This window comes from Bacillus rossius, chromosome 5 (assembly GCF_032445375.1).
Source record: "Bacillus rossius redtenbacheri isolate Brsri chromosome 5, Brsri_v3, whole genome shotgun sequence".
Lineage (NCBI taxonomy): Eukaryota > Metazoa > Arthropoda > Insecta > Phasmatodea > Bacillidae > Bacillus > Bacillus rossius.
The window spans coordinates 38,559,845-38,581,979 of NC_086333.1; the positions used below are offsets into that span (position 1 = coordinate 38,559,845).

A 22,135-nucleotide genomic window follows, 5' to 3' on the forward strand; every position below is an offset into this window, starting at 1 on the left:
CTGCCCTTCCAAGGGGCAAGTTTTCAGGATTATTTAAACACTTGAAACATGTTTTCAGAAATTGGATGGGCTGCCCTTCCAGTCGCTGTACAAACAAACCATTGCCAGAAAAATCCTGAAGGGCTGCCCATCCAACAGGCAACAATTCAGCTCCCCCTGCCAATTGGCAATTGTTTCAGTTTGATGCTATCCCTTTTAGGTGAAGAAATAATACATGTCATGTAGAACATGCTCCGAGCTTTTTAGCTGTTGATGGAGAAATTTTGGTTACTATACAGGGGCGGAATTTGCTAGATTGCCATCCTTATGAGGAAAGTTTATATGGTTTGTTCCACGATTTTCGGGTAACAGTATGGGAAGCAGCCTGTGACCTAAGTCTCTGTTCCAGGGAACTAGGAGGGAATAGGAGAAATTTGCTCTTTCAGGTGTCATTCGGTGAATCATTTAACGATCACTCAGGCAGGCCCGGAACGTTATTTCTTAACACATTGCTACTGTAAATTAGATTTAAAGCATATACGAAATAGCAATGCTAATGTATTTTTAGGTAATGAAGGCTGCCTGGAGCCCTCAATATTACTGTCCCATGTGATTGTTCTTTATTTTTGAATGATGAGCTTAAAATTTACAAATTGTATCCATGTGATTATGCTTCACAATCCAAATTTCAATTTATTCATGTTATTCCTGTGTCGTTGACAAAGCTAAGAATGTTAAAGATCTACCCTCACGCTGCTTCTTCACATACCGTATTCCCCTCATTGGAAGATTGTTTGAATGATAACTGGGCATCTGCCATACCTCATTTGAATCTTTCAGTTTCTAGAGCTGTAAATCATTTTGAACCAATTCACTTGTAGAAACCCAAAAAGGTATCAAGTTTTATCGCAACCCATTTACAAAGTATTTCACTATCTGTAATAGCAAGTATACTTTTGTTCATTGTTATTAAGAACCCATATTGGTGGGTATTGGGACATTTCGCAGAGTTGCTGCTTTGAATGACGAGACTATATTAGGTAAGGAACTTTGTGATACTGTTTTTATCCTTTGCATAATGCTGACATGTTTGTATTTTTTTTGTGTAGAAGATTATTTCAACTAATAAACGTGTCTTGAAAATGAGCGAGTCTATCACTCATAGGGTGGTATTCATATTTATGTCTTGAGCAATTCCTTCATCAATAAATTCTTATATGCATTCTTATTTAAATATTTGGGTGCCATAGACGTTGCTTGAGATTGTCTCAAGAGATTGCAAACAAGACAGTCTTAATGAAGACCATCTTATGATAGTCCCATATTTCTTATTTCTGAGAGGGTATTCTCATGTATCATAGTTGTTGCTTGAGAACACTGACGTCGACCGGGGCTACGCCCTCCCCTAAGCCCGATGTGCCTCACGCCGTCGCCACCCCCCTCTCCTCCCATCCCCACCCTCTGTTTCAAACCTCCCGCCGACATGCGTGCGTGTGTGCGTGTGAGCCTTGGCCCTGCAAGAGGCAGTAGCTTCAGTGCCACGTTCCCGTAAAAACGTAATTAAAATAATAAGTAATTGTAATGTAAAACTTTTATTTTAATTTTTTTTAAATTCCTAAGTGTTTATGTTTTAAGTTTTTAGTTAGTAAGGACCGCACAGCGCCCCATGCGGGCAACCCCGGAACTACCCGCAACTACTATTTTGAACTTTCACTAATAAATTAAAAATAAGTTAAGTTTGGTAATGATAAATCATTGTGGTCAGTTTTTGCTTAGTATTTAAGAGGGTTTGGCTTGTTAATATGTTACCAGGTGGATATCTGGTAACGTAACTGGAACTTAACCCTTCCCGGCGGCCATGATGTTTCTGGCCTTGTTAGTCAACTTCCGTTCGCCGCCCGGGGTAGAAGGCCTGCGCGCACCTGGTCGACTTCAATTTTAGTTTCACTGATCTGGTAACATCCGTCGCTCCGTAATTATTTTTTTAAACCTTTTTCTTTTCCTCGAGGTCTACCCCGGGAGGGATGGCTCTTTAACCTAATTATTTAAATCCATTTGGATATTTTATTTCTTAATACGTAACGAACTTTCGAGGGCAGGCCACGAGGTGACCTGGTCAGCCTTTAAGCCGGTGTAATATTCCTGTTGGCATGTTATTTCAGTGTATCAGTTAATAACTCTCTTTTCACGTAATTCCTTATGTAACATTTTATCTCCTTGTGCCGCACGACATCAATAAAGAGCTTTCCCTAGACTTCTGTGAGTTTCACTGAGCAGCTGTGTGCATAATCTTCTGAATCCCGAGGCGTGTGGGACGCCTTAAGAGCCCACTAGTGCTACTGCGCAAAGGGGGAGTCAAGCCTAGTCCCCACACGGGTCACGTCACGGCCCCGAGCCAGGAGTCTACGGCCGGGTCCATGTGCCCCTAAACGTGGTGGCGCCCAAGCTACGCAGTTTCAGTCTATCCGAACCCCCCCCCCCCCCCCCCCGGCCCCTAACGACAACACTATCGCATAAGCATGTTTCATAGTCGCTGAGACCTTGCTTAAGAACACGAATAAGACAGTCTTTGCCAAGACCACTGGAGACATGTCTCAAAAAATTGCTTGGTCAGATCGCAGTGTACAAAATGGCTGAATCTCGTGAACCTCTTATTTTTAAACTTATATAAATCCTGTATGAAGTGCTGAAGCAATTTTATGTGTGTTTTAAATGAATTTAGTGTTTGTTTGTGACTGGTGGTTACATTTTCAAGTGCTAACCAGACCCATTCATTTACATATCGATTACAGAACAAGTACAATGGATGTGGAAGACGATGAGTTAAATGATGGTTGATGAAGTTCATATCAACATCAAAAAGATGAAATCTATGTTTGTGACGCCCAGAATCCATTACAAAATATTTTTAAAAAACTGTGGAATTTACAGTAATCATACATAATCTCCCTCTCAAGTTCCCTAGAGCTTCGGTAGTGTAATGGTTAGTGTGATAGATATAGGATAAAGATGACAAGTTGAAATAGTATCTATAGTTAAAATCTTGTCATATACCAAATTTTTTTTTTAGTTACAGGTTATTGAATACAAATCCAACTTTAAGAAAAATTGTATTAATAAAATTTTTGTTTAAATAATTGTTATAATATGTATATTTAAATATATAGCTAAGTCCATTGGTTTGGTTATTTTATACTCGGTAGGCTTTGTGACATATGTTTTGCTTCTAATAAGATTCAATTACAGGATCACAAGTAACTTGAACAAGAAAAATTAACCTATTATATGAGGAAATGAATGTCTAATTTTATTGATGAATAAACGAACAATTTATAGGAAATTAAATACGTGCTGGTTAGCCTTACAATAAAGCAAAACCCAATTCATTCACATCCTTTTAATGTTATGTAACTGTAGTTTCAAATTCAATCTCGTTAAGCCTAAATCTAATGTTTTTTTTCATACTAAGACAACTTAAGCTCTGCAACTTTTTATTTAAGCATGTCACGAGTGGGGAGGGGGCTTATTGCCTGCCAACCCACTCCAACTGCATGTTGTTGGTAGAAGACAATGTCCGTGCACCTGTAGCGAGAGACGTTTCGTTGAGTAAGAGAATATGGCGGCTAAGTTAGGCTAAATTATTATGACTATGGGTTTCTATGCAGCTTAACAGTTTTATTACAAACATGTAAGTTTTCATACATATTTAATTCAGGAGTAGGTACATGTCTGATTTTCTGAAACTAAGGGAGTTCTAAATTCGATCTTCTAAAAAGGAGTGTATTTATTGTAAAAGCAAGTCACTGTCACCCTCTACTGTTATATATTTATAATAAACTGTGTTAAGTGTGTTGACAATAATTTAAGACATTTTTATTTCAGATGTTTAAAGTAACAGCTTCCTGTATAGCAGGCTGACATCTTACTTTCCAGGTCCCGAGTTACCAGCTCTACCTTAAGACACTATCCTAACTTTTCTGATTGAAATTGTTTTGTACCTTTATTTTTGTTTATTTAAATTTCAGTGCTGATGATACACAGTTCCGTTACAATATCATCAACACTTGTGTAGAATCTTCTAAAGGTATATACTGACAGCTGCTTAATAGTGGTTAACAAAATATAAAAATAAACGACTATAGTGCATTTTTCATTAGTAATTTATTTTTGTATGGTTTTATATTCAAACATTGTTTCAGTGCTGCCAATTTTAAAGTTAGATAATAGCCATACACTAACAGGTGCATTGGGCAAAAATTACTTGGATCTGCTGGATACTTATAAAGGCAATTTACTGCAACAACAGCGGCTTTAGAAATTGACTTTCTTCCATTTAACTGCTTATACACAAATAAGATTCCTTGTGTCATGGTCTGAAATGTGCCCATTTTGAACATAAATTTTTAAGCAAGTTGCAAGGAACACACGTGACATCGAAGCAGTTGAGGGCCACCTCGTGACATGCCAGCTGCACATCAGAAATAACGAAAATACTGGGGATGCACTTTTATCATAATATGTTTAATTAAACTACATCAAGTTAAGTTTAGTGCTGTATAAACACAATTAGCTTGTGAGACTTCACAACACCCCAGGCAGTGCTAATGCAAGGCAAGCTTCACTCCTTGTGGGTGGCTAACCATTAAGCCCGGCATTAATCTAGATGCAGGTTTAACAGTGAACAGTTAAAAAATGGGGGATAACATCGTATATGTCTGTGTATTCAATTTAATCTTTATTGAATCTAAATGGTTTTTTCCTTGAAAACATGGCCACGGTAAGTTTTTCTTCCATGTCGCAGGAGAGGGTGCATTAACTAAATCAAGTCAAACAGCTGTTAAATTAATGCCGTTGTATTTACTTTTGTTCACAAAAATGCAGTGACCCACCTGCATCACTCTGCAGCTCTATGTTTGTGCCTCATCTGAAAGGTGATTTACATTGTAGGTAACATAGGGCTCATTATGTAAATTTAGCATCAATTTTTTAATCAAATCTTTAAAACAATTCAATGCCATTTTAAGTGTTGCGGCTATGATAAATTAATCAAAATATGTAAGTCCTGGAAAAAAACATTAATAAGCGAAGTGAAAATTTAACTCTAGAGTGCATCCACAATTTTGTAGCTTAAGTGTGAATGTATTTTTTCAAAATTCATCTTCTATATACATACAAATAAGTTAAATTTTTTTAAAAATATTTACATTGTATATCATTAAAACATTCAAGATCACAGAGACAAAATTTAACTTTAAAATTACATCATCGCAAGTACCACTGGACATCTGTAAAAATGAAACTACAGAAGTAAAAGAAAAAAAAATTTAATCTGCTTTGATTGACTGTTTTGTGTTATCTTAGCTATAAGTCTGCTTAACTTTCACTTTCATCACAAAAGTTAATGTGAAAACAATGCTGGGTAACCCATAGTCAAACAAGTCAATAACTACTATTTGAGAGCAATCTAGAAGTTGCAAACAGTGGTAAAGAAAGGGAAGATAACGCCATAAAAAGAGTCCACAAATCTACGCTTCTGTGTGTACTTGTATGGCCAACTTAAAAGTGTATTCCTCATATAAAATTGGTGGATTCAAGTCTTAAATTTACTGATAATATTTACTCATGTCATGTATGACCAGCTGAAAGGAAGAAAGGCAATATCCCAATATCATTTAAATAATTAAGTTTGTATGCAATTTTAAACTTTTTATCATCAAATTTGACTCAAATCTGTGCAGTAATAACTCAGTGTAGCAAAAATTAAATATTCCCATATTTTCTTGCATTTAATGAACTACACAGCACACAGTATACAATTTAAATTCAAAAAATTACCATCATGAATTAATTAATAAATAAGACCATTGAACTACAGTAAAAAACAGTTATGAAGTTTCTCCAGGGACTTAACAAATTTTAATCTTGTTAGCAGGGAAAATTACAAAAAAGGGTTTAGTTACATAAAGTAAAAACTAGATAAACAAAACAAAAAACAATCCGCAAATTTAACTAGCAGTCTAGTTGATAATGCTAAATTTAATTTAAGGATGCATATTATGTTATGTACATCAGCTGGCTGCATTGAAAGTAACAGTCTTCAACACCCTACATTAACAATAAAAAAAAAAATCCATCTGAGGTTTTCGAGAATTAAACAGCAAGAAAATACATGCGAAATACGGTATATAAAAATGAGAATTATTGCAATTATTCAAAAGTGTTTGAAGGTAATCATGTGAGATCTTAATCATAGGCAAAATCAAGTTGTCTTTTTCCCAAGTGCCTTCTGTACTTGAGCAGTCTTTGACTGCTTCACTGCTTCTTTTTCTGTAACAAAAAAAAAAATTCACAAAATTTGATAGCTGACCTATAAGAATTTTAGAGAAGAGAAAACAGTGTTGAGATGGTCATTTTGCACACCAACAGCAGAGCTCTGATCAAAGGGCTCAAGTTTACTTGCTATTTTTTTGTTATTGCTTTTTATGTTGTTAATTATCATCTAAGAGAGTGAGTGAGGGGCCCACTGGCAGCCACAGGCCACACCTGGCCCACGGCACCTTTTCATACAGCCCACCTAAACAACCTTTCAACTAACAAATATCATGCTGTATTATTTATTATACACATTGTGTAACACCTAGTCATCTTTGTTTGCATGTACAGTAAACTCTCGCAAATCCGTGGGTGTCGGGGATTTATGACCTTCGGATTTTTGAAAACTTCGGATTTTTGAAAAAATTTCATTAAAATACAAAAAAAAATTCTAAAAGATAAGATGGTAGTCAATGAACATGTAATACTACCACAGGACGTCATAATAAACAAGACACTTGAGAAGTTAACAGAATGGTACGTAAGCAATACCAGTATAGTCCATTCATAGTAAATGAAGCACCCGAGAAATTTTTTTTCCTGAAAATTTACAGCCTGGCCTGATTAAATTTAACACACCCATTTGTTCAAGTTGGTAGTAAATTGTGTAAAAAGTAATTTAAAGTCATCTTAAATTAAATTAATGGCACCCGAAGTCGCACTTTGATGTGAAAGAGCTAGGCGTAGCAATGTGGCGTGCGCTGAAACGGGAAGCCCCTTGATAAGGGGAAGTGAATTTAGGAGGGGCGGTTGAGAGAAGCGATACGTAGCTGGCAAAAGACTCAAGGCCACTCCCTCACAGACACACGGCCAGTCCAGTTAAACTAAAGAGAAACGGGAGAAATAAAAAAAAAATCATTAGTTAATTGTACACTAGAACCATCAAAAAATCTGAAATTTTGGCACAAAACAAAAATAATCGGGGAAAAAATGGTAAAACTCACAATAAAAGCTTATACAAAGCTATTATTTAACATGCAGCATATATTTTGTGTTGGTTTATAGTGCACTTACTAATGTTCGTATAAGAAGAGAAAAAAAATTGGACAGTCCGTTTAAAAACACGGCAGCAGTAGCTTGTGCGACGTAAGTGGGAGTGCGAGAATCTCGTCTAGACAGGCTGGCGGCTGCAAAGGCAGCGGATGCATGACGTCATACGGCTTACCTCTCCCTCCCAGACAACAAACCATCTCTCTCCCTCTCTCCAGCCCTCTAGCCATTTTCTGCGTGTGAAACTGTCAACATCCTTCCTCCCCTACTCCACACTGCATGCGACGAAAGCCAGGTTGTCTAGTCCATTCCCGGTAAAATGAACATTTTTTTAAGGCCCCCCACGGCAGCCATTTACCGTTAATTTTTTGATACAATTTGTTTGTTAGTTACAGAACATTATTTCTGCTGGAAAATCTCTGAAACTTCAAAATTTCTTTAATGGAAAAATTTAGCAGGGCGGTTAGAGTATTTATTTTTACCGCAAATGAACTATACTCACCTTCCCTCCGGCCAGCATTCCCGGCGTGTGACGCATGACAACTACAGTCGTGTGCCGCGCACAGCTAGGAAACTTGTCACTGGCAACATGTTTCACACACTGACACACGGTGCCCAGAGCTTCAGGAAAACCTACGCGATTTCCAACCTACTCTAAATATCCGACTGGAGTCTGTTTACGAAAAGCATTTAAGAATTTGCTAATGCCCAACTGTTTTTTTTATATCGGATTAAGAGGAGTTAAAATGGCTAAAAGGCATGGTTTTGAAGTTTTAGGTGTAAAAAACCGTTAAAAAATTTCTTGAAAGCACCAGAGGAAAAGGCATTACACCTTTATCTTTATTTTCCCGCCATATAATGTTACGGTCACCGCTCAAATTTCACAGTTATCTGACGGGAACGAGATGACTGCGCGCCAGTTCAGAGCCTTTTACCGCGCTATAAATATCAGTGAGCGTCGCTCTTATCATCCACTGAGAATAGTGATACATACATCTAAACAGTAACGATCATGTCACTTCGGAAATACCCCGGATTTCTGAGAACTTCGGATTCTCGGGCCACGGACTGGCGAGAGTTTACTGTATGTAGAATACAGTTGTCAGTAGACAGTTTTCACAGGTTTCTCAAAGAAATACTCGAACAAAACATATCTATTCATGTAATTTATATATTAAGTGTACATTATTTTAAAATATATTTGATCTTTTTTTAAAATTATTTCTGTTACATTATTACATGCCACATATCTTATTTAATAGTCACTGTAAATAACATATGAGAAAAAGTATTGTAAAAAAAAATTATGCAATATCAATTAATGTGTGTATGGCCCTCAAATTAGTTTCAAAAACGAAATCTCGCCCGCAAGGAGAGTAAAGTTGGTCATCACTGAGCTAGGAAAAATTCTATAGATTTCTCCCCTATATAAGCACTACATTTAGTCACCAAAAAGATGAAAATGTAAGGAGTCAGGTGAAAATTCATAATCAAGGCTTTGCCTAAATAATGACATTGTGACAACTATAAGCAATTTCCTGTTTTGACAGCAGGGATATGCCTAAAAAATAAACCCTATTTAAAAAATATTTCTTTATTAACATCCGGAATCTGCAAAAATAATAATACCAAGAGCTCAAAATTTAAAATATTATTATTAACAGCATTTAAGAGCAATTACTATTTTTTTTTTAGTTCTAGTTTTAATGTGTATCTATGGAAAGAAGAATAAGCAAAAAAGAGGTTTAAATTAGTGTTTTCTTAACCTGATTACAGTAAACTCTCGCAAATCCGTGGGTGTCGGGGATTTATGACCTTCGGATTTTTGAAAACTTCGGATTTTTGAAAAATTTTCATTAAAATACAAAAAAAAAAATTCTAAAAGATAAGATGGTAGTCAATGAACATGTAATACTACCACAGGACGTCATAATAAACAAGACACTTGAGAAGTTAACAGAATGGTACGTAAGCAATACCAGTATAGTCCATTCATAGTAAATGAAGCACCCGAGAAATTTTTTTTCCTGAAAATTTACAGCCTGGCCTGATTAAATTTAACACACCCATTTGTTCAAGTTGGTAGTAAATTGTGTAAAAAGTAATTTAAAGTCATCTTAAATTAAATTAATGGCACCCGAAGTCGCACTTTGATGTGAAAGAGCTAGGCGTAGCAATGTGGCGTGCGCTGAAACGGGAAGCCCCTTGATAAGGGGAAGTGAATTTAGGAGGGGCGGGAGAGAGAAGCGATACGTAGCTGGCAAGAGACTCAAGGCCACTCCCTCACAGACACACGGCCAGTCCAGTTAAACTAAAGAGAAACGGGAGAAATAAAAAAAAAATCATTAGTTAATTGTACACTAGAACCATCAAAAAATCTGAAATTTTGGCACAAAACAAAAATAATCGGGGAAAAAATGGTAAAACTCACAATAAAAGCTTATACAAAGCTATTATTTAACATGCAGCATATATTTTGTGTTGGTTTATAGTGCACTTACTAATGTTCGTATAAGAAGAGAAAAAAAATTGGACAGTCCGTTTAAAAACACGGCAGCAGTAGCTTGTGCGACGTAAGTGGGAGTGCGAGAATCTCGTCTAGACAGGCTGGCGGCTGCAAAGGCAGCGGATGCATGACGTCATACGGCTTACCTCTCCCTCCCAGACAACAAACCATCTCTCTCCCTCTCTCCAGCCCTCTAGCCATTTTCTGCGTGTGAAACTGTCAACATCCTTCCTCCCCTACTCCACACTGCATGCGACGAAAGCCAGGTTGTATAGTCCATTCCCGGTAAAATGAACATTTTTTTAAGGCCCCCCACGGCAGCCATTTACCGTTAATTTTTTGATACAATTTGTTTGTTAGTTACAGAACATTATTTCTGCTGGAAAATCTCTGAAACTTCAAAATTTCTTTAATGGAAAAATTTAGCAGGGCGGTTAGAGTATTTATTTTTACCGCAAATGAACTATACTCACCTTCCCTCCGGCCAGCATTCCCGGCGTGTGACGCATGACAACTACAGTCGTGTGCCGCGCACAGCTAGGAAACTTGTCACTGGCAACATGTTTCACACACTGACACACGGTGCCCAGAGCTTCAGGAAAACCTACGCGATTTCCAACCTACTCTAAATATCCGACTGGAGTCTGTTTACGAAAAGCATTTAAGAATTTGCTAATGCCCAACTGTTTTTTTATATCGGATTAAGAGGAGTTAAAATGGCTAAAAGGCATGGTTTTGAAGTTTTAGGTGTAAAAAACCGTTAAAAAATTTCTTGAAAGCACCAGAGGAAAAGGCATTACACCTTTATCTTTATTTTCCCGCCATATAATGTTACGGTCACCGCTCAAATTTCACAGTTATCTGACGGGAACGAGATGACTGCGCGCCAGTTCAGAGCCTTTTACCGCGCTATAAATATCAGTGAGCGTCGCTCTTATCATCCACTGAGAATAGTGATACATACATCTAAACAGTAACGATCATGTCACTTCGGAAATACCCCGGATTTCTGAGAACTTCGGATTCTCGGGCCACGGACTGGCGAGAGTTTACTGTATATGCAAAATTGCAACAGCGTTGCTAAAAATTTGTAATCTCCAAATAAGAATTTTTCTGGTTTTCCAGACCTGAATCAATTGTGTCCCTAACCTTTCCGACAAGAATTCCATTCTGTGTGATGATTTTTTTAAAATAAATGCTATTTACAAGTATTATTTTAACTTAAAAAAAAAAGACAAAATAATTATTCATACTAACATGATAAAACCTCATTTCTCAGAAGCAATAACAAGAAACTAACTTCACCTGCATGCCTAAGTAATATTATTTTTGAATGCTGCAATGCAACCTTTCACTCACCGGAAAGAAAGAAAAAAAAAAAACACCAAAAACAAACAGGATGCATATTATTTTTTGAGTGGAGACAATGGGTTTGTAAAAATGGCTCAATTATATTTATACTGTTTTTTTACAAATAATTTTTTAAAAATAAATTATTATTATTTACAAATTATATTCATATTATTAATTAAATCACCACACTTAATGTCTGTTCACAAATCAATGGCACTTAAATTGTCTGTTCATTAATCACTAAATATCTGTCAAATCCACAGTTCGCACTCCTAATTTGGAGCTAGGCTAAACAGTAGTTCGCCCCTTACCACGCTCCTGTCCACACACACAGTCTCGCGCCACTCAGTCGCACTCGCATGGTCCCGATGCTCTGCGTCACGCCGCTCCTTGCCGAACTCGCACTTCACTTTACTCGCCTGTTAGAACTCTCGAAACTCCCATGTAGGCCACCATCACCGCTTTTATACCCTTGGCAGTCTTTCTGGAACCTACTGTAGTAGTTGTGACGTGTAGCGTTATCTCGGGCCGACCCGACGCTGGAAGCAACTAGAATAACAGCACCGAGGAAGGAAGGCGCGGGGGCAGGAGTGTAGGGTGGCGAGGCTGGGCCGCTATAATCCCCAAAGGTATGCACGCTTGATGTCAGTGGCTGTGTGGAGCTTCCAGGCACCTGGCACACATTGTGCCCTTGCTTCCCACGTTCATAACATTGTTCCCTCCAGAAAACTATTCATTCTGAACAGGTAACACATCTCTTCTGACATATTCTCTCAATCTGTCCAAATTTACCACTTTCATTCACCCTCTCTTTCGCCTCCAGATGTGATAGACCACATCATTTCTCTTGCACTTCATATGGGCCTTTCCATGTTGCTTGAAGCTTAGGGCACCTGCCCTTCCTTTGCTGCGGGTTGTATAGCCAGACCAAATCACCTTCCTGTTACCTGATATTCATTTGATTTGTCGCTAATTGGACGTTCTTACGAGCTTGATCATGTAAGAATACCATATGCTCCTCCAGACGATTGACATAGTCAGTGGTGCTGATCGGCTCTCGGCAAGGTCACACTCCTCAGTCACAACAGAGTAAACCCAAGTTATGTTACAACTTTGTTACAATTCACTCCCCTGAAGACTGGGGGGGAACAAGCGGATCTTTTGGTTTCAGAAGGCAAAATAATGATTTCGTCTAGATATTAGTACCGCTGTTTTTATTTTACTTCTGGTTTATTTTCACATTGGATATATTATAAATTGATTACCAAAAAAAACATACATAACCTGGATTTAAAATCATATTATTACGAGAATGGGCCGGCCAATTAAATAAATCTTTAACATAATTTAAATAAAGTTCGTAACAATAAACATGTTAAGGAGTCGCAGGAAACTTCTGGCTGTCTGATCTGAACAACGCCGTAGTTGAAAGCTAGTCCAAAAAGGTTTTTAAAAACTGAAGGGCTGGCGGTTTGAAGGTTGCTGGACGAAGTGGAACAGCTGACGGGATGTCAAGAGGGCCTTAGACATCCGGCCCGTGGAGACTGATCTGGTCCTTGGATTGTGTCCGGTTCTTGTAAACTGGTCCTGTACTTGTAAACTGGTCCGGTACTTGTACCCTGGTACTTGGCCCCTGCCTGTGAACCGATCCGAAACACATATGTTCAGGACTGATTCACAGACAGTTGGCAAAATAAGCATGCCTTCTAGTCACGATGATGGTCGGGGAGTAAAGGTAGTATAAACTCACCAAACAGGGTGATGCCTTCCAGGATCTGCCCGGGCGTTGAGCACACAAACCCATCGTGAACGTTTCATAATTTAAAAAAATTAATTGTTTATGATGACTACTACATGACTACTCGAGCTAGATCTACACGGACTGAATAACGCCTAAACACTACCGTTGAGGGAATCATCCCTTGTCTAGTTAATCACATCTTAAAAGAATTACAGAGAGGCGTCCTGATGACGTAGATGTGAAGTAGCCAGTCCAGAATCGCAACGCGCAGTAAGTTTGAGGCGGCCGAGACTCGTAATTAAAAGGCGACGTTAAAGAAAAGAAAGAGGGGAGGCTTCGGCTTTCGGACCGAAAGGTTCCGAAGATAACCGAGGTGCTTGTCGAGAAAAGCAGACTTCGATATCTCGAAGTTGGTGGTACCGGCCAATATCAGCACGACCTACTGAGGTGTGGCTAAACCGAGTAGAGGTCGTCTCGCACGAGGCGACAGCTAGCAGCATGGAGGGTTATGGAACGGACTAGGCCAGCGCTCTGGTGGCCAGGGAAGGAACTACGGGGTACTGGTTACTGCGGGAGACGCCAGAGGGCAGGCGTTCAAACTCCCAGGGGAAGTGATTCGCAAAACTACCGCTAGGTGGCATAAGCATGTACTTTTGGGAATAGTGTTGTGGCCTTGGGGAGAGGCTGACCCTGGCCAGGGTTAGTGGCTGGTCATTGCTCTGGGCCAGTGTTCCCAGGAAAACTTGGAGAGGTGGGGTGTGTGGGGGCTGCTGATGACAGTGGGAAAGATGCTCTACAGGACCCGGAGGCGTGACTATACTTTGGTGAAGATGATTTGAGTTCATGTCAAGAAGTGCTCGTGTCAGGTGAGGTCTTGGAATTAGTCTGCCCTGAGAGCTTGCAGGACCAAGCAGTTCCCATCATGGATTGGAGGCGAATTACAGGCAACATTAGTACGCCAAGGCGGTAATAAAAGGATACCCAGACTGACTGGCAAAGACTCGGCAAAAATCGGATCTAGGGCTGGGAAAACTTGGGGAGACAGGTCTGACAAAGGTTGAATGGGAGTGTACAGGAGGAAGAAAATGTTTAAGTTCTTGCAGCAAAGAAATGACTGGTGACATTATTTAATTTTTTAAAAATTCAAATTTAAAATTGTGCCAAAAATACTAGTTGGCGGCATAGCGAGGACGACTGAACTTGACGTCACAGGGCAGCCCCAACTCTTGTCCAAACACAATACTCGCAGGGGTCTGCCCAGTGGTCATGGCTGGCAGCCTTATATGTCTATATGACTGGATATGCTGATTCCAATCCTACTGATGGTCGGCCACAATCTTGGCAAGGTGTTCTTTGAGAGTTCTGTTCAACCTCTCTACTACGCCATTGGACTGAAGGTGTAGGGCTATAGTCATGGTTTTATTTATTCTCAGCAACCGACAGACCTCCTGAAACACTGTAAACTTGAAATTGCGGTTTTGAACTGAGTGGAGCTCCAATGATATCCCAAATCTGGAAATGAAGATGTTCACTAGTGCTTCTGCAATGGAAGTGGCTTCTTGGTTAGGAAATGCAGACATCTCTGGTCACTTACTGAAGTAATCCATTGCTACCAGAATACACCAGTTACCCTCTTTAGTCTTAGGAAATAGTCAAGCGAGGGGGTAGCTGTCCTATTTGTGATGTCATTCAGCTTCTGGTAGTCCACACAGAACCTCAGTTGGCCAACCTTCTTTGCTCCTAAAATGACTGGGGAAACCTAAGGGCTCGCTGATGGTTCTGTTACACCGTCCTCCATCATACCTGCAATTAACTTCTCTGCTTCTTCCTGTTTTGCTAAAGGCTTGCCGGATTGGCTCCGCATCACCTGTGTTGATGAGATGTTAGACCAGACTTGTTTTCCCAAGGTTCTCCTCAAAGAATAATATATTCTGGTAGTAACATCTATTTCTTCATCTGTGAGGTTACTTTGGCATTGCCTTAATAAATGTTCTAGATTTGGGTTCAGTGGCTGCTCAGCATGTCTAATAGATCCAACCCAAGAGACTAGTTTACAGCTAGCTATCGGATCTCCCTGTTTTAGAACCCTTGTTCATGAATCAAGGTTGGCCACCCTGACTGGTACAACCTTGCAACCTTTGCAATGCTTCGAGCAACCAGGAACTTCTCCAATCCTATGTCATATCTGGATCAATCAGTTAGGTCATGTTGCCCCCAAGGTCTTCATTATCCTAGCTGCAATTATCTGCTCATAGCTTGCTGGAATTGAAACAAATTCGCTAACTACCACTTGCATTACAGGAACGTCCAATAGATCGTGGGTAAACAAAATTACCTCTTTCCCTCTTATGTGCAGTACCTGTCCTTCCATATCAATAATAGAGCTGTAGCAAACCGTATGTATTCGGTTCTGAGTAACGGGTGCACCATCTAGTAACGAGTAACGTTCGTTACTCGCATTTTTTGTATGTTTTACGCATGCGCACGCATATTCGATGAATTTACGTTACAAAGAACGATGTTTGTCTATTTTAAGTAATGTATAATTTGGAAATTCGTCGTCCAAGTTTTTTTACTGTTTATTAAAGGTATTATGTGTGTAGACAAAGTTTGAGATTGGAACAGAAACAATGTAAGAAAGTATTTTTTACAAATTAGAAATATGTATGATTTTGTTTTTTATTATTGTGTATTTTCGCGTATTTTTGTTCTTATCTTAAAAGAGATAATATAATAAAGCCGCTCTAATGAGATTTGATTGTTTCTTGGTTAACAAAAACTGTTAATTATCAAATATTCTTAATTGTTTATATTCTATTTATTATTATTTACGCGACGTCATACTGTACGCGTACACAATACGACTCGATTCGTTGCTGCAACATAACATAGCATGTTATGCGGTATCAGAAGTAACGAGTAATAACGATACTATAGTAACGAGTACTAGTTGTTATAGTAACGAATACATACGGATACACTTTTTTTCGTTACATTTACACCTCTAATCAATAACGAATATTGGTTCATTATGTCCACTCTTAGAATTACCTCATCAGTGATATCAGCAATAACAAAGGTCTGTGATAATATTCAAGTTCCAATCCTTACCTCCAAATCCAGTTGCCCATGCACATGTGAAATTTTTCCGGTGGCTGGGTTTTCTAATCAGCTATTCCTTACGAGCTGGCATGCACTCCCTCACAACTGCTACTGCTTATTTCCCTGTCTTTCTTCCTGATTCTCTTCCTGTTGCAATGGCTTCCTGCGTGTTGGGCAGTCCCACTGGATATGTCCTAGCACCATGGGCATCTTCCTGCTCTTCTGATCTGGGTACCTGAAGTGCCATTCAATAACTTCCTCAATGCCCTGATAATATCTTCATTAGTGGTGTTTCTGGCATTTGCTTCATTGCAGGGCTCCAGTACAGCTCTCCTGGACCTAATGCTTGTGCTTCTTGAGGCACTGAGTGCTCCTTCGATTTACTAGGTATGCACCAAGACATTGCAGCTCTTGTGCCGGGCCAAACGAAGAGTTTGCTGAACCTCCATCTATAAATGCAATGGTGGTTAGCTGCTGGAGGAACTCTGTTGGTGCTTCTGGGTAGACGAGGTGCACGAGTCGCTTAATTTCAGCTTCAAATTCCTGTAATGTATCTGAGGATCACTGTTGACATGTCTTGAGGGTTGTTCTACATACCTCGCCCATGTGTCGGCTGCTATATCGCAGCTCAAGAGCTTCTACTAGTACAGCATAGTCCCTTCTATTCGGGAACGGATATGGTCTGAAGCAGCTAGAGCAGCAATCTTCACAGGGCCAAGACAAGTGCTATAGCCTGTAGGTAGCCCAAGACGATCGGCCATCAAAGGTGGGTGGCTTGAATTTTGCGTGACCATCTCCTGCGCCTTGCACCTTTGCTTCCACGGAAGAACTTCTCAGTTTCGTAGCAGCTGTAGCTTCCTTGATCATTTGTCGGCATACTTCAGTTACAGCTGCTACTCAGTGTTCGGTTACCTGCTGGAGTTGAGTTAGCTGTTATGCCATCAGTTCCTCATGTCCGTCTAGCTGTTGTTCCTGTCGGGCAAGTTGCTGTTCTTGTTGTGCATGACAATGCTCCAAACACTGTACTTTACCTTCGAACTGGATGCTTGTTTCATCAATCTCGTTCGTCACTTCATATTGTGTAGCAACTATTTAGTTTTGTATCTCTTCTTAGTTATTCTTAATTTCCTCAATCTGGTCTTCATTATATTCTTCATTTCTTCTTGGCTATTTCTTATTTCACTCTACATTTCATTCTTCATCTCCTCTTGGCCATTCTTCATTTCATTCTTCATCTCTTCCTGGCCACTCTTCATTTCATTCTTTATCTCTTCCTGACTACTCTACATTTTATCCTGGTTACAATCCATTTTAATAATTATTTTCTTAATATAATTTTTCAACTCGGCTAAGAAAGCTATTACACTCTTAAGTTCATCGACAGCCATCTTGCTTGTCCACATAGGTTTAATTTATCAATATCACTACTGTCCTATTACTACACTATAATTTCATCTAGGAGATAGCCCAAACTTCTACTCACAACTAACACTAACTTTACTAACACAAAACTAACTGCAATTCCTAATAACAATTGTAATCTCGAAAATCTATAGATTCTATTTTTTTTTAAATTATATTAAATATTTTTTAATTCACTATTAATTATTCATAAATCACTTAATTAGAGCTATCCCACTTCTGAAACCAAATGTTACGAATGGGGTAAAATGGGTCTGTAAGGATAGCCCAATTAATTTATATACAGTTTTATTTACTAATAATAATTACATTACTAATTAAATCCCCACACGACACTTCATGTCTGTTCACAAATCACTGGCAATTAAAAATGTCTGTTCATCAATCAATAAAAATATCTGTCTAGTCCACAGTTCACACTCCTCACTGGAGCTAGGCTCAACAGTGGTTCGCCCCTTACCACGCTCCTGTCCACACACACAGTCCCGCGCCACTCAGTTGCACTCGCATGGTCCCGATGTTCCGCATCACGCCGCTCCTTGCCGAACTCGCACTTCACTTTACTCGCCTGTTAGAACTCTCGAAACTCCCGTGGAGGCCACCATCACCGCTTTTATATCCTTTCTGGAACGGACTGGAGTAATTGTGATATGTCGCATTATCTCAGATGGACTTGACACTTGAAGCATTCAGAATAAGGGTGCTTATTCACGCCACTACACACGGAATTCCCAGGCCACCAAGGAATAGATAACAGCGCAGAGGAAGAAGCGTGGGAGGCAATGGGGTAGGGTGACGAGATCGAGCTGCTATAATCCCAAAAGGTGTGCACACATGACATCAGTGGCAGTGCGTAGTCACCAGGCACTTGGCACGCATTGCGTCCTTGCCTCTCACATTCGTAACAATATTTATGCATTTATGCAGGGCTCAGAGAGCTGTAAGAGACAAAAAATATTTGTTGTATGCCAGCCCTTTATCAAAGACGTGTGTATGTAAGCTGTGAAATTTTCCCCTTCATGCTTATTTACTTCACACAACACTGATGCTAAATACACACATGCACACATCTATCGCCCATTTGCAAAAAAAAGGAACTGGTGAAAAACAAAAATTTTTGCAGTATATACAAAAAACCTCTTTTAGTGTGTTGGGTCTGTAGGACGTTTAAAACTCCCGCCAAGGTGTGGTGTTGCGCCGACCGAGCAGTGTGATAAACATGGCAGTACTAGACTAGGCGGCAAGCGCATCGATGCTTCATTTTCAGACTTAAGCTGTTTTTTAAAAGTATAATCAACTGTTTCCCCTTACTACGTGTGTACGTGGTAAGAGATTATAGTTCGTGTGTAGATAGCTAACGTGAAAGTGCTCATCGTTAAGTTGCAAACGAAACATAGAGTATTGAATCAATATAGTAACAAACCACTTATGGTGCCAAAAATAATTTAAAAATACATTAACTTAGTGAAGAAATTTACATAAATCATCGACATCTTTTCTGTATGATTGTATTACAAATTTAGATATGTCCAATTCTGAAACCTGAATTGGGACTAGTCCTGTCTTACAACTGGAAGGATCCTGTTTGTTTATAAATAAGGGAGAAGACACTCTAAAATAAAGATCAGGGCAATTCACAAAGAAATAAAATATGTATGTCACAATATTTCATGTATGTACATACTGATTTCCTGAATAAAACAGAATATGCTCAAAGAAAGAAAGTATCAACAGTATTGTCATTGTTCAAACGCAGATGTTCTGGCTACATGAAGACAGAATAACAATGAACAGGGTGATACTTACAGAAAACAATTTTTTTAACAGTATCAATACATACACAATAGAGATTTCCTGTACTCAAAGAAAACAAAACAATATACTGTCAGAAGTATCACTTTTCAAAACATGTCACGTCCAGAATATATTTATGAATGTTTCTGCAACAATATTGTTACGAGCGTGAGCAGGGCTGCGGAGCGCGCAGGTTTGGAGCTATCAGGCGGCCCCGTACGACCACTGACGCCACGTGGCCACCGCAACATGAGACGTGCCGCGCGCCTGGTGGTTTGAGAAGGTTGTTACTTCCACCTCCTTCATCCTCCCGCTCCCCGCCCGGCGCTCTGCCTCGGCGCCATTAACCTGACACCTGGCTGCTGGGGTTGCGCGAGCTGCCGACGCCTATCTCGATAATTCTGGCGTCGGGTCGGCGCGGAATGACGCGACTGGCCCCAGCCGCGCTCGTGAATTCTAAAAGTGGCGCCTGGGCCTATATAAGCCCAGGATGCCGGCCTCCCAGGGAGTTTTCCCGGGGAGTTGGGTGACGAGTGTGTTGCGGGTGCGGCGAGAGTCCCGAGTGAAGCATTGAGTCGAATCCTCGGCGAAGGGAAGTGCGACGGCGGCGGCGGAGTGTGGCGGCGGAGTCCCGCGACGGAGGTCCACGAGGTGTGCTGCGACGAGAGTTGCGGCCCAGCGAGGTGTGCGGTGTGTAAAAAAAACTGAGTGACTGGAGAATAAACATTTTTAGGTGTAATTGATTATTAGGTATTTTTAGAAGATTATTTTTTAGTGATGTAAAATTTGGCAATCAATAAAACTCTGTAGTAAAATCTTTAATTGAGCTATCCATTTACGAACCCAGTAGTTTTCCCACGACGTTTATTGTTTTTAATAATGGGTAACAATATTAAAATATAGTGAATGGGTCTTCATTTATATCCACAATCTCAGATTGAAGGTCTTCATCATCTACTGTAGGTGGACCAACAATAACAGACTTATAATACTGAAGACTGGGGATAGTTACCCAAACTTCCCCATAATGGGTATAAAACTCCAGTGTTAACCAACTTAGTTTTAAGATTGGTGATAGACATTCCTCGTTTCAGTAGAGACAAAGAATGTAGTACAGTAGAACCCTGTTATAATGTTCCTGCATATAATGTTTTCCTGCTTATCTTTATATATATATTTCTTGTGTGCGTGTGTATGTCACTGAACTCCTCCTAGACGGCTGGACCGATTTTGATGAAATTTTTTGTGTGAGTTCACGGGGATTCGAGGATGGTTTAGATTCACAATTGGATATTTTATCTCGATTCTGAGTTAAGAAAAAACTTAAAAAAAAAAAAAAAAAAAAAGTTTTTAAAAAAAACTAAGCATTGTTGATAATTAGCCTCCATGGCAACGGGCTTTTGCATTGTTGTTGCCTTCTGCGTAACCAAGGGAAAGGTTTTTGGTAACGGCAGTGGCGTGCCCAAGAGGAGGGGTATGTATAACGAGAAGATACAAAATGTTCAGCGTAGAAATACTTACCGCCATATCCATATCTCACAAAAAGTACATTTGGACAGGACAATGCCTGTCGGGTCCGCTAGAAAGATATATAGAGATATATATGTAGAAAGATATATAGAGAGATAGAGATATAAATAGAAAGATAGAGAGAGTTATAGAGATATACATAGAGAGATAGAGAGATAGAGAATTAGAGAGATGAAGAGAGATGCTTAGTATAAGTTTAAAAAATTACAAAAAAAAATTGATTGAGGCATTGCAACGCATGCCGGGCATTATCTAGTAATGTTATATTTTTAAAGTCCCAATATTTCCCCCATAAGGACAATGTATTTATTTCCTGCATATAACATTCATAAATAGTGTAATTTCCTGCTTATAATGTTTGCTTTCTAACATTCAATAAATGGGGAAAAAATGTTTTAAAACCAAATTATCCCAACACTTACGATAAAAAGTTTCCTTTATGTATGTTTATGTTTACAATCACTGCCATACAATACATGAAGTTTGATAAAATACAATTTTATGCAATATACTGAAGGTACAAAATGTTCATAGTTACGTGTCAGTTGGCACCCTTAGTCAACTCTTCTCTTCCTTGCCATACCTGTGGGTATTCAGATGCACGTACATAGTCCTACGATATTTAAGTTGCCAACCATTGAGCGAGGGCATAACTAAAAGTGTTTTCTATTGCTTACAAATAATTTTTTTTTTTCATTCTTACGTAGAAATCCCAAAATTAAACATTTTCAGGTGGCGAAGGAGTAGACGTTCTCACTCTTAATGTTGTTGTCATCATGAATCGTGAGACAATTTTACAAAAAAATGTGGCAGTGTATCTTTAAAGACAAACAAAATTTAACCAGGGAACAAGACGAAGTTGAAAAATTGTTGGCTTGTTTCAGAAAATTCATGTATCAAGTATACTATCTTTGGTTTTAACATTAAAGTAGTTTACATAGCTTGGTGAGTCCATTGGTACAAAGCTCGAACATTGTTAGGTGCTAAATTGAGATTTCCTGCTTATAATGTTTTTTTCTTGTGCTCCCTTGAAAAACATTATAACAGGGTTCTACTGTAGAACAAGAAAGGAAAGTCATCAAAAAAGATGGGAGACATGTTGTGCAGTGTATTCTAGTGGCACGGCCTGATCCTATGCCGTTAGCGAATATGTGATCAGAGTATTTTGGCCATTTAGAATGTACTTTTTTTTCCCCCCACGTTTAACTGCATTTGTAGTTATTTATTTTGGTTGAACAAGTTCTTGCAATGTTTGGTTCTTAAAACAATTACGATGTTGCTAACTGCTTGAAATAGTTTTTGAAGTTAAAATTCCTTAGGCACATCGGTGCCCAAGTAGTTGCTAT

The 22,135-nt window shown here is 39.1% G+C and overlaps 1 protein-coding gene across 2 annotated transcripts in view; it reads right to left on the minus strand.

Annotated features, from left to right (window-relative positions):
- Positions 1-4,121: 4,121 nt before the first annotated feature.
- Positions 4,122-22,135, minus strand: part of LOC134531723 (28 kDa heat- and acid-stable phosphoprotein-like) — a 61,031-nt gene continuing 43,017 nt past the window's right edge. For both annotated transcript variants that reach the window (XM_063367564.1, XM_063367562.1), the window contains exon 6: positions 4,122-6,306. In XM_063367564.1, coding sequence (XP_063223634.1) covers positions 6,239-6,306 — 68 coding nt within the window. In that variant the 3' untranslated portion in view covers positions 4,122-6,238. The remainder of the gene's footprint in view (positions 6,307-22,135) is intronic.